This window comes from Protomyctophum parallelum, assembly GCF_964188405.1.
Source record: "Protomyctophum parallelum genome assembly, chromosome: 11".
NCBI lineage: Eukaryota > Metazoa > Chordata > Actinopteri > Myctophiformes > Myctophidae > Protomyctophum > Protomyctophum parallelum.
In genome coordinates this window covers 16,946,097-16,959,212 of record NC_139707.1, presented here as the reverse complement: position 1 = coordinate 16,959,212, position 13,116 = coordinate 16,946,097, and the positions used below count along the sequence as shown (strand labels likewise).

Sequence of the window (13,116 nt, the reverse complement as noted above, 5' to 3'; positions counted from 1 at the left end):
TTTGGCTGTTTTGAAACCCTAACGGGTATGGACTAGTAACACAAGGACAAACTTAAAATTCATGGCCAATCTGATGCCAGGCGGTGGTCAGTCCTTGTTCAACAGTCTGATCCAGGTGGGAGCTGTTCAGAAACCCCTTGATGGATGACTATGAGCCCGGTTTAATAGGTCTTAAGAGGTTAACATCTCTGAATTTGACAGGGCATCATAACTAAAGCACTTCTCTTCACGCCGTCGCCAAGTTGAACATCATTAAACATCAGGAGAAAGAGCCGGGTGCGCACTCAGAACATTGCTTTCCTGTGTTTGCAACCAGATCAAAGGAGGGGGTTCCCCCCTCTTTATGGTCACATAAACTGTAATATGTCTGAATTAGTCAGGATATTGCAGGTTTCAAATTGTATGGCTTCCAGCAGAAATGAGGTAACGTAGCCTATTTGAGATCTTTGCTGCAGATTAGCGGTACCGAGCTCTGGTGGCAGTGCAGCGGCGCTACTAGAACTCCTTGACTGCCCTCCATGTTCCATGTTGAATGACACTAAATAGCTAGCTGCAGATGGCATTCGTTAAAGCTCTGGCTGATTGTGGTGTGGTTCCCAGGGATTACAGGTTTATGAATGTAATATTGCGTCTGGGTTTTCCGACCGATCCACATCAGATGTGTGTTTGTTTGACAAGTACAGGCAGAGCCGTGTGCCTACTGGTTCAGTTGCATTGAGATGAAATGGCTCAAGCCGGATTCATACTTGGTTGCACATCTTGTCTTAAAAAATAAAAATAGCCGATCTACAAGCTCACAACGCATCGCAGTGTGACACATTGTGAGCTTGCGCAACTAAATATAAATTTGCCATAACAATGCCTCTCTAAATTCATGCTTAATTTATATACTTCGTCGTACAGCGGTGAGATACCGTCGAAACGCTTTGAGATTGTAGTTTAGTTATTACAAGATTACATGAATCAGGCTTTTGGTGTTTGTCTGATTAGATAGACAAGCTCTAGTCTAAGGAGATGCCCATTGTGAAAGTATGTCCCTCCGTTATCCATTATCATATTAGTCTACATCAGTACTAGGATGCCATATTGATGATATCAGGGATCTCCATATATGGGCATAAAAGGCAGATAGACAGACAGACGCAGAGTTTCTGGATGTATACTGTATATATTTCGGACAACTGACGATCTGACCGACTTCCCACTCGGCACGTCACTTAAATGGATCATGCCATCCTGGGTGATACACACACCAGGTTTTGAGTAAATTAGTTGGTCGGTTCGAGAGATACAATGCATTTATAGATAGAAAAACAGATAGACAGACATACCTTTATTGATCCCATGAGGAAAATTCAGTTGTCACAGAAGTTCCGCAATAAAAAACAGGTCAGTTCCACATAGGAGTATAGAGCGTCACCAGGCCCAGGAAATAATTCTCAATGCATTTTTCCCATAGACATTTCAAAACGTATTTATTTAAAGACCTTATAAGCGTCGTACAAAGCCAACTCAAGTTGTGACAAATCATGACAACAAACACAATATTTTGGACCAAATAAATAATTACAAAGAAAAAAAAGGGTTGTAACCTGCCGTTTTCTTCTTCTTTCTAATCATTTGTTCGGCCCGAAAAATTGTGTTTGTTGTCATGATTTGTCACAACTCCAGTTGGCTTTGTACGAGGCTTGAAAGGTCTTTAAATAAATACTTTTTGAAATGTCTATGGGCCCTGGTAGGGGGCAGGACTGCGACGCTCTATAGAGATACATCTAAAGTTTAAAAAGAGTAAAAAATAATAAGAAAGGAGTAAACAGTTGTTATTGTTGCTGATTCTGGTATCAACACTCAACACATCAAACAGTGTGTTTTCTTTTGTGATATTTAATGCACATTCACACGGCAGAATCAGGTTTTTTTAAGTAATATTTTTTATTGATTCTTTTATATAAAGATGAATCGTAAATGTATACAGATAAAGTGAGACAAACTAGAAAGGTATACATTAAAAGCACAACACAATAAAACAGGCAAGAAAAATGAAAAAGAAAAAAAGGAAAGGAAAGGGCGAGCAGCACATACACAATACAGTCAGTTATTCATTAGGGAAAAAAATATATACAAATATATATACACATATACAAACACACATGGGCACATCAGAAGGCAAATTGCAAGAGTACAGCTGGGTGTTAATTCAGCCTCTTCTGGACCCATTTCTAAGGTTATTAAATCAACACAGATTCAACTAAGATAGCTGTAGCACATGCCAGTACGTACCAATTGTGTGGTCTAAAAAAGCATCGGCGCATTTGGTGTGCACGTCGGCGACCTACCCTGTCAATCTGAAGTCATACATGTGTTCCCCTGAGTGTTCTGGAGGGCTGTCTGACATCGCCAGACACCAGGTGGAACAAGATTCTGCTTCGGGGAGGGAAACCGATCCCCCAATCAGTCCAATCAGTGGCACAACGTTGATAGATTGATGGGAGCTGTCATGGGTTTGATGAGCTCGTCACCAGTCAGCCATGCCATCGTTATTTACATAGCACAGACATAAATTATCATCTGATAGCAATTTTGCGCCAGCACCGAACTTTGTTAGGGCAATTTGCAAAAGAACCTGTCCGCTTATTTATCTTGCGCTGCCAGCATCAGCTGGGACGGTGAAACCACCGCGTCCAATTGTGTTTTTGGACCAGATTAAATGTGTTACAGGTGGGAGAAGGCACGGGAGACAGAGCAGCTAACTATGTGGCTTCGATGGCTTTGGCCTGATTTATAGAAGATAGGCAAGCTTACGACACGTTGCATCGCGACATGTTCTGAGCTTGTAGATCTGCCGTTTTTCTTTCATAGGGCACCGTCATATGAAGGAGTATAAATCAGGCAATTTTGTCATTAGGGGGTCTATTCCCCGGAGTCTGGCATGTGGCTCTGCCTCTCTTCACACGCCAGGCTGACATCAGCACTGTACCTGGCAGCCCTCTGCAGGCTGGGTAACATGTCCATCTGGAGGGGTTCACAACCTACTTTATACACACGCACGTGCACGCACACACACACACACACACACACACACACACACACACACACACACACACACACACACACACACACACACACACACACTCTCTCTCTCTCTCTCACTCACACACACACACACACGCACACACACACACACACACACACACACACACACACACACAGTACATACGCACGTCACACACTCATTGTATAAGTTAGTAGTAGTATGACTACTAGAGAGTAATGGAATGTGAATGTGGAGCTGAAGTGAGCAGCATGTGTTTGTTAACCTCTGACCTGTGCTCTCTGCGCTGCCAAACGCTGTCATGGACGTGACATGACACCTGTCATAACACCTCATGACACATTGTCAATGGAGGACTAATTACTTTGCACACCACCATCATAAGCCCCCTCCCAACTCGCACGCACGCACGCACGCACGCACACACACACACACACACACACACACACACACACACACACACACACACACACACACACACACACACACACACACACACACACACACACACAGCTGCAGTGCAAAGCAATGAAAGGTGCACACACAGGCCTCTGATGCATTTGACTTGCAAATCCAGCCAGGGTCCTAATAGTATTTGTCATGCCACAAGAGACAGCCTGTCTCCATGTCTTAAGTTCTGCTTACAAAAGGGGCCACAGCTGTTTCTGCGATGATGACCGAGTGTGTGTTGTGTGTTGATTGTTGTTGCATGTTGCTATGTCCTCAGACCCGTCGGCCCCGCCCAGTCCTGTCAGCCTGCGTGTCACCAACATGACGCTGGGCGACGAAGGCCTGGTGACGGTACGGCTCAACTGGACCCTGCCGGGCGAGCCCGACATCCCCATTCATCACTACAAAGTGTTCTGGAGCTGGACGGTGCCTGGCAAGTCTATGGTGCCGTCCAAGAAGAAGAGGAGGAAGACCACCAACGAGGTGATCCTCCCCCCCGTGGCCCTTAGCCCTGTGCTTCTCTCTCTGTCTCTCTCTCTCCCCCTCTCTCTCTCTCCGTCTCTCTCTCTCCCCCTCTCTCTCTCCCCCTCTGTCTCTCTCTCTCCCCCTCTGTCTCTCTCTCTCTCTCTGTCTCTCTCTCTCCCCCTCTGTCTCTCTCTCTCCCCCTCTGTCTCTCTCTCTCTCTCTGTCTCTCTCTCTCTCCGTCTCTCTCTCTCTGTCTCTCTCTCTCTAGGAACACTGGGACGTGTCCAAGCCCATCTCATCAACCACCCCGCCCCCTTACACACAGCTTCAACACATCACAGTAAATATGTACCACAGGCTCACGATGAGAAAACCATAAACATGGAAAGGCAGTTGCATTTTATTACATAAACGCATAGGGCTATCACTCTTTCAAGGGTCCACACAGTGCCCTAGTCATCGCTGCATTTCCTCAAACAACTGATTACAATCCCAGTATAGCGTGTGGTTAACTTTCAAAGAAAACACAACATAATTTAATTTGAGGCTCACTTACAGTTATATAAATCTAATTGTAGCCCTGTGTTGTTTGGATATCTAAGGGTTTATTGTCAGAATTTCTATTATTTAGATATGTGTTACCCAAACAGTTGGGAAGTATTCCAGAGACTTTCTCACTGTTTCTGCTTGTGTAATATGGCTATTCCCAAACTGGGCTACACGTCTCCTGGGACCAGGCTGGAAGATTCTAATTAAGGCATAAGCATATTAGACAGATCTGAATAGCTTCAAAGTGTACTGGTTATTCATGCCCATGAAACATGAATATCTTCGTGCATAAATATAATCTAGTCCCCAGCAGACATGAAAATTCTGTTTGTAAGTTGTGTTCCCATAGATGGACAGATATGGCTCTATCATGAGTGCGTGTATCCTATAAAACACATTCTGTCTTCCGACTATTACTGGGAACATATACTAGTAGTGCTGATGAAAGTAGTGCACATGTCAAAATACCTCAATTTGAGAAAATACTGACTGATTATATATGCAGAGAGGTGCTAACTGATAGCAGACTCCTCTGTGTATCTCTGTGAAGAGCATGTCATCAAACCTGAGCAGAAAGGTCTATTGTCTAGACGGTAAAGTCTACAGAGTCTTCTCTGAATTAGTTTATTGAAATCCGTAGCAGATGTGGCACGGTGGACATAGAGGTGGGAGACACCAAACACCTATTGACACATGTACTACTGGTTTCCACTTTGGCACCTCGGGGCTTTGAAAGCGGCCCGCTGGCAGCGGAATGTCAAAACAACCATAGTCAATAAGTAGGACTCATCAAGCTCATGCTGATGGAGGAATGCTAGAAGTCAAACACACAGCGAGGAGGCCCTGAAGGCTATCTCCTCACCATGATGCTTTCCTCAGCTCCACATGTGTTTCCAATAAACCAGGCTTTCCCACAGGCCCGGCAGGGACCCGCCGTGGGCCGGGCTTGGGTTGAACTAGGCTTACTGACGGGACAGCGACTGGGCTCTAAACGATGGTCGTGACAGTGCGCCGTTCCCCGCTGTCACCGAGTGAGACACGTCTGTTTTCTGTTGTTGCAGGCTCAGAGCTGGGTGGATCTGGAGGGGCTGCAGGCAAACAGCACGTACACCGTGGAGCTGCAGGCCGTGGCCTACTGGGGACAGGTGCGCCTGAAGAGTTCCAAGGCTTCTCTCCAATTCAGTACGGCTCAAAATGACGATTCAGGTGAAGACTACAGATGGTTAATGTTTGGTCCATCAGTCTCTGACTTTGCAATATTATAATATTCACATACATTTCTGAAATGCGAATGAGATTTACAGAAAGAAATGACTGTGCTTCTGTTAACATGCTAGCTACAACGGTAAACATATCCCTCTTCTCTTTTCCAGTCAAATCACTGAGCAAGTTGAAGAAAGAGGAGATTAATCCCATTAGTTCCACCTTGGCTAAACGCCCCTCTGGACCGCTTGAGGTGGGCACACCCTTCTACCAGGATGGCCAACTGCAGGTCCGCGTCTACTGGAAGAACCGCGGAGGTATGCATGTACTGCATGGGTTTACTTAGACTGCAATTAGTAACTAATTATGCTCATTAATCACGTTGACTCTTCTATGCCCTAATCAATTCTGTGATAGGAGGGACTCTCAAGGTTGATTTTGTGAAGCTGGTACTGGATGGCATAGAAGAACTAAATGAAACAGTGTGTCTTTGTGGGAAGTGGGTAATGTGAGTGCTGGGCAAGTGAGCGTAAACCTGCACATGGGCTGTTAGACCCGAGCCTCTTGTTTAGTAAAGAACAATAAACACAGGGAGCCAGCAGCCGTGTGATGGGATTTATTGACAGCTGTATTTAATAGATCCTCACCTTCGCATTGCTGTTTGAAACAATCCACTTTGTTTTACAAGACCTGACGTCACCAGCTCCCAGAAACAGTCACGGGTAGCGCCCAAGAGGGGTTAAAGCCTATAGGAATGTCTGTCCCAGCAGCATCCATTCCCCAGCCTCTCTCCGTTAATACCAGAGTGGAAATATGGAAACCTTGAAAGGCGCGCTCCAAGGGTAACCTGTCAAGTTCCATTCACTGGTCTATGTTATGTTACTAATATATGTCATCGCCCAAGCCAAGCTCCACATCCCAGAGTCAAGAATGCAGCGGGCTGGCTAAAGGAGAGAGGCCTGGTGCTGGAGCTGCAGAGACCCACTGCTGAATCACACCGGAGGAGAGAGAGATAGAGAGACAGAGAGACAGAGGGAGTGAGAAATGGAAGGAGGTGAATGAGAAAGAGTTTGAGTGAGACTACGGTATGTTGGCCGAGAACAGTGAGCAGACCTGGCCAGGACTCAGAGAGCTGAGTGATGGTGACTGGGTCAAGCAGAACCACAGAGTTGTAGAGAGGAGTTAATCCTGGTCCAGCTCCTTTTGCTGTGGCTTGTTCCTAGACCCCCAACAGGCGGTATAAATGCTTATCGCTGGGCTAATGGAAGACCCCCCCCCCCCCCCCCCCCCACACACACACACACACACACACACACACAGATGGCTTGGAATACAGAAATCCCTGCATGTTTCTGCAGCACAGAAAAGCAACCGTTTAACCAAGCCACATTTAAATTCCTTTACTCATTGTCTTATTTGGTACTGATCAGAACAACGTGGCTTCAAGCAGATCTGGACCAGGACCTGGTTTGTCTGAGTGCCTCCGCCAGATGTAGGAGAGCTTTACTGTACACTGACATAGATGATATATCACTGTCTATCTTGCACGCAAGACAATAGACAGCAGTCCGGCAGTGGCGGCACTTCTAAAGCCAGCTCCCAGGCATGATTTATCGACCATTGCCGGGACTCTGTTCTCTACCTGATTTCCATGTACCGATTCTTGTTTTACATAGCACCCCCCGCCCCCCACACCCCTGTCAGACCCAGCCACGCATATCTTGTTTATTTTTCTCCAATTTCCCGCTTCCCTGTAATTCCTCTCTTCTGCTTCCAAAAAGCTCAGGGGCTCTGAGTGCCAGATCTGTGTCTAAGCCTTCAAAGGACCCCTTTTATCTCCCCACCGCAAACGGGCCCACGCCAAGGGGCTAACGCAGCATAACTCAATTATTAATCGGAGAGGCGTTGCACATCCATGTGACACAGGAGAATGAATAATAAATCCAGTAGAATGAGATGTGGGTGAGGGGAGGATAAACACACAGCTGATTAGCCAATGAGGCGCTACTGTACGCTAATGAAATGAAAGCTGCAGCTACAAACCGGGGATCGAACCTGGCATCCCAGCAAGCTTCATGGGCGCTCCGCTGATGAGGTTGCGAAAGCCCTAAGCAGTTGTGGCGAGGAATGTTTTGGCTGTGTAATGGCCTCTCGGTTGATAAAAGGCAGAAAACGTTAGGGAAAAGGAAAGTCATACTGCAGCTGATAGTCTAATGCTTGGATTAAGAAGAACCACTGCGAGACGGAAATGCAGTCATGTTTTTGGAGGCAGATAAGTTATCCGGATCATCTGCGATGAAAGCGATGAAATGAACAGATCTCACGCAGAGCGGTGTTGTGATTTGTGAGATACCATCATGCATTTTTCATCTAGGCCGAGTTTTATATCATATCTGATTTATGTTCAATGGGCGCTTTGTAGTATGTTTCTGCCATGCGGTTCCTTTTGAATGACATTCTCGTTTGTCTCTTCCTCCCCCCATTGCCTCAGATCCCCTGGTGAGTCGCTACCATGTCCAATGGATGCCAGAGTACTGCAGCCACAATGAGACGCGGGGACCTGAGAAGTCTGTCACACAGGTTAGTCCCTAAGAATGCTTCAGACTGTCCGGTTGAGAGACATCTCGCAGAGCACAGTGCTGAGACCCACAGCTCGGCGTGCAAGCTTATAGTGCTATGCAAAGCACGTGCCTATAACCTTTTGTCTAATGCTTCGAGAGCAGCTCCTCTAAAGAAAACATGTCCAGTTGGGAGTCTGAATCCCTGTCGTGTTGGTTTTGCACGGCGCAAATCGCTGGCTGTTATTTTGGATGTTATGACTCAGTCGTGTGGTCAGACATGTGGTGTGTTGGCCAATAAAACGCATTTACTTAAACAATGTTTCCGGGAATGGGTGACCATTCACCTCCAACGGCCCCGGCCATGCTGCTTGTTGCATGGGGGGGCTTTCTTTTTTACGTTTGGGGGTTGGGAGAGGTTCAGGGGGTTGGGGAGGGTTGGCTGGTTGGGCTCAGTCTGATACAGGATGGCAGAGGCCTGGCAATCAATGCATTCTTAAGGAACCAGCTCTCCGGTTGCTAGGAAATATACATCCTTTTTCTATAGATCACTGGGAAGCATTCCAGCCCTTTGCTTATAGACCCCTGTGTGAGAGCATGGCGCCTCATTCACTTTTAATCAGAGCTGTTTCATATCAGAGAATACACACACACACACCCCTTCTCTTGGGATGGCCCATTAATGTTGAACCGCTTTATTACAAATGCAAGATCTAAATCCACCACTCAGCAGGATTTCTTTTTTGTTTCCAAGAAAAGAGATGAGAAAGGCATTTTTATTTAGATCAATAGATGATTAAAGTCTGAAATGAGTATTAGAATTGCACAGAATTCATTAACATGGATTTCCATGGCATTCTCATTTCAAATGATTACACATGAATCCACTTTGGTTCCATCATCTTTATTAAGTTCCTCTTGTGTTTGTGCTACATTTGGAAGCCATAAAAAAGAAATCATCATTTGTATTGCAGTTTGAATGGAAGAATAGCGGCTTAACCCCTACCATGTGAGTGTTCAAAGTGGCCCTGTAATGTGGGGCATGTTCCTTAGGCCTATAAGAGGGAATGTGAGCCTTCCTGGCTCTCTGTGTATTTAATTATCTCTGAAGCTCCATGGGACCTGACCTGGGTGACATGTCAAAGTCATCAAGGCTGAATAATGTGTTTCTTGGCTCAGGAGAACTACATCAACCTCGCCGGCCTGCTGTTTTCCTGCAAGTACAAAGTCACCGTTCACATGCTCAAGTCCAAGAGACGCTCCAAGGACGAGAGCACCACCTTCCTCACGCCGTCCTGCGCCACCATCCGCAGCAAGACTCACAAACACATCCCCTGCCCAGGGGAGGGAGGTGAGTGTTGGCATTCAGTCACCATACCGTAGCCACCGAGCGAAGACCTTGCCTGAGCTCACATAGGGATGGTAAATAAATGTCACTACGTGTGACCTTGCACGCCTTCACACACCATGCTGTATATATGAATGATGAATTAATTCTCCCCTGCACACCTTTCTCTTCAGGGCTTCCTAAGGTGCTGGCCAAGCCAGAGAATCTGACTGCTTCATTCTCCATCAGCGAGGGGAACATCACTGGTAACTTCCTATGGCGTGTGTCCAGGGTGGCTCCCCACCAGCGAATCACTGGCTTTCAGGTTACATGGGCTGAGGTGACCACCGAGAGCCGGCAAAATAGCCTCCCCAACAGCATAATCTCCCAGTCCCAAATCCTGCCCCCAGTAAGTTTAATTCCCATTTCTGTAATCACTGTGCAGCATTGGCTGTATCAGAATGTTGCAGCTTGTATGCTTTTTGGACGTAGTACAGTGGAAATTGCTTAGGCTGCCGCGTTTGAACTGAATGGTGAATGAATGCTGTCCTGTACTGGAGGAAGAGAGGTGCTATCTTAAGCCTTTCATTATGCAGGATCTGTCAGTTGTGAGGGTGATACTGGTGTAGCCTCTTTGCATGAATCTTGTGATAAGCAGTGGCGTGCGGACAGACAGACAGACAGACAGACAGATAGATAGATCTGATGGAGGGGCGTTGTGTTCCGAAATAAGTTCTCCTCCTTCTACCTTTTAATCTATCTCCCCTCCTTCCTCTTTCATCCCGAGTGAGCTCTCTGAAAATAAAAAATAAACCCCCTATTCTACATAATCTGCTCTATCAACAACACGTTCCGGCTGTCTGCACCTCCCAGCCTGCCGAGCTCATCTATGAATAAAACCACCCACTGCACACTTTATCAGGCTGGCAGCAAAAAAGACAAAAAATAGAAGAAAAAACTAAAACAAAAAAAAACAATCTTTGTTTTTGTCTATGGTTTGTGCAAAGAGAGAACTGTTCATACTCCCCCGGTTTATGTAGCAGTGCTCATTCAAATTCAGTCAAATTCTGAATCATATTGTGTTGGGCTGATTGCTGATTTCCTGCTGTTCTCTTCTAGGATCATAACTTGCTTGTGGTGTCCAACCTGCGGCCCGCCACCTACTATAGACTGGAGGTGCAGGTCATAACAAGTGGAGGGGAGGGTCCTGCAACTGTTAAGACCTTCCAGACTCCTAGCGTCCTACCTGTACTTCAGCATCGTAAGTACCAAGCCGCCATTGTCTGCTGTTGTCACAGTTACCGCGGTCCATATCTCTTGGAATGTACTCAATAGTTTTCACTTGACTGGGTTCATTCTTAGTGGATATTCTGCCATCGGACGGAATTGGTAAAGAAATCCCATCCAACAATAAATTCAATCAATCAAAACCAAACCCATGCCTAAACGTAACCATATTAACAGTATCTAACCTTATTAACCCATGTCTATATGTAACCATACTAACTGTACCTAACCTTATTAACCCATGTCTATATGTAACCATACTAACTGTACCTAACCTTATTAACCCATGTCTATATGTAACCATACTAACTGTACCGAATCTTATTAACCCATGTCTATATGTAACCATACTAACTGTACCGAATCTTATTAACCCATGTCTAAACGTAACCATATATTCACAGTGCCAAACCGATGACTATAGTTCTACAGTTAACTATAACTGCAAGCTGTGACCATGTGATTGCCACCGTCCAATGACATGGCTGAATAAGATGGATGTGTCTAGTGTTAGCATGGTTTCAATGGTTGTTGTTTGATCTTGTGTTTGATGCAGGACCTAGACTCAGACAGCACCACTCTCATCATCAGAAGTCATCGGTAGAGAGACACTGAGCAGACCCCACGGGGAGCCCAACCAATGGCTCCTTTCTCCTGTCTACCAGGGAAGGAATACAGTGTGGAAATAAATGGAATACACTGCACAACAGACCATGAACTGACCCCCCACCCACCCCCACTTCTCTCATATGGAACCTTCGTCTCCAGTCTCCAGAGCACATAATGCTTTTATTTCTTAGCCCTTCTCTTGACCAACGTCATCAGATTGGTTGCTGGTTTGAATAGTCAAATGCAAACTGTAGGACTCGTTTTCTGCGCTCGTTTTGTATGTACTTCACCAATTCATCAAACGTTTACATGGCAACAGGACATTAGCAATTTCAGTTCAGTCCAGGACATGATTTCTTTTTTTTTAATGTTTTTATTGGCAACTTGATTGAAGACACTTGAACACAAATGGAGGGAAATGCCATAGAATTGTAAAACAATCTTCTTTTTTTCATCAAAAATGGAATGTCTAAGTAAATTCATCTATTTATTTTTAATGTACCTGTTAATAAGGCGCTTAGGCATACAGTATGTACTGACTGAATAATGTAACTAAAACAATTGTAGTCTAACCCAGAATATTTCTCATAGTATGTTGCATGTAGAAGTACATTTGATTTTTGAACTGTAAATGAATTACTAGCTTCAAATTGAATGCTTGTAATGGTTTTGCATGACAAACGTTAGCGTTCTGTTGGCATGAAATAATGTCTGTGTTACCTCTTTTGAATATTTTACCAATATTTCATTAACAGATTAACAAAGAACTTATATGGGGAATAATATGTAATGTTTAATAATGAAATTATAACGTGTGGAAATGATGAATTGTATATGTTCTTGGCTGTAGAAATATTTGTCGTGGAACAGTCAGTGAATGTCTATATTTATTTATGTGTGTATTACAATGTTTGATTTGGATGTGTGTGAATGTGTATGTTTTGTGTGTTTTAGTCTAGAATTTTTTGAACTGGCAAAAAATCTTGTAAAGACATTTTGTAAAAATTGAATTGTAAATACAGTCTTATGTTACATGTTATTTTTCCATGGTAGAATCTGTACAAACTGCTAAGTAATAAAATAATCCTTAACCTATTCCTTCCTTTGCCATGTTGTTTAATTGAGAGTAGCCTACTGTGAGCAGTCAATAGACATGCTTCTCTTCCCAGCATTGGAATACTTGGCAGTTGCTGTTGCTTATTTTGGCTTAAGTAACAGAATGCCAGACTCCCAACACAGCATATTCACTGATGGGTCCCGGAGCCTGAGACATGCACTCCACTAGTCCAAATAAACAGGCCATCTAACTTACAAGCTAGAGTGAATGTACCATAACAAAGGTTGGATCCCCTCTCGCCAAGAAGGCCGGGCGTGAAACAGATTTATTTTAATTGAAAGATACATAATTCATTTTGAGTTTTGACATCTATGGGCTATAAACTGGTCAATCCCTGCAAGTGCAAGCATGCACCTCAATGAGCCCAAACGAGATAGCAGGGAGCGACAGTATCTACATGAACTCATTTTCCAGGGTAACTTTAGAGATTTACAGGTGGATGAGGGGGTGATGAATGTACTGTATGGGGGAGTGGCAGCAGTCAGCACAAGCATTGTAA

The 13,116-nt window shown here is 44.8% G+C and overlaps 1 protein-coding gene across 1 annotated transcript in view; it reads left to right on the top strand.

Moving 5' to 3' along the window:
• The window catches only part of anos1 (anosmin 1), a 41,911-nt gene extending 29,315 nt beyond the window's left edge, over positions 1 to 12,596 (top strand). Inside the window, exons 7-14 of the mRNA XM_083776361.1 lie at positions 3,780 to 3,985; positions 5,578 to 5,722; positions 5,890 to 6,036; positions 8,211 to 8,299; positions 9,457 to 9,628; positions 9,799 to 10,013; positions 10,724 to 10,865; positions 11,448 to 12,596. Of these exons, the coding sequence (XP_083632487.1) occupies positions 3,780 to 3,985; positions 5,578 to 5,722; positions 5,890 to 6,036; positions 8,211 to 8,299; positions 9,457 to 9,628; positions 9,799 to 10,013; positions 10,724 to 10,865; positions 11,448 to 11,506 (1,175 nt within the window). The 3' untranslated portion in view covers positions 11,507 to 12,596. The remainder of the gene's footprint in view (positions 1 to 3,779; positions 3,986 to 5,577; positions 5,723 to 5,889; positions 6,037 to 8,210; positions 8,300 to 9,456; positions 9,629 to 9,798; positions 10,014 to 10,723; positions 10,866 to 11,447) is intronic.
• The last annotated feature ends 520 nt before the right edge of the window (positions 12,597 to 13,116 follow it).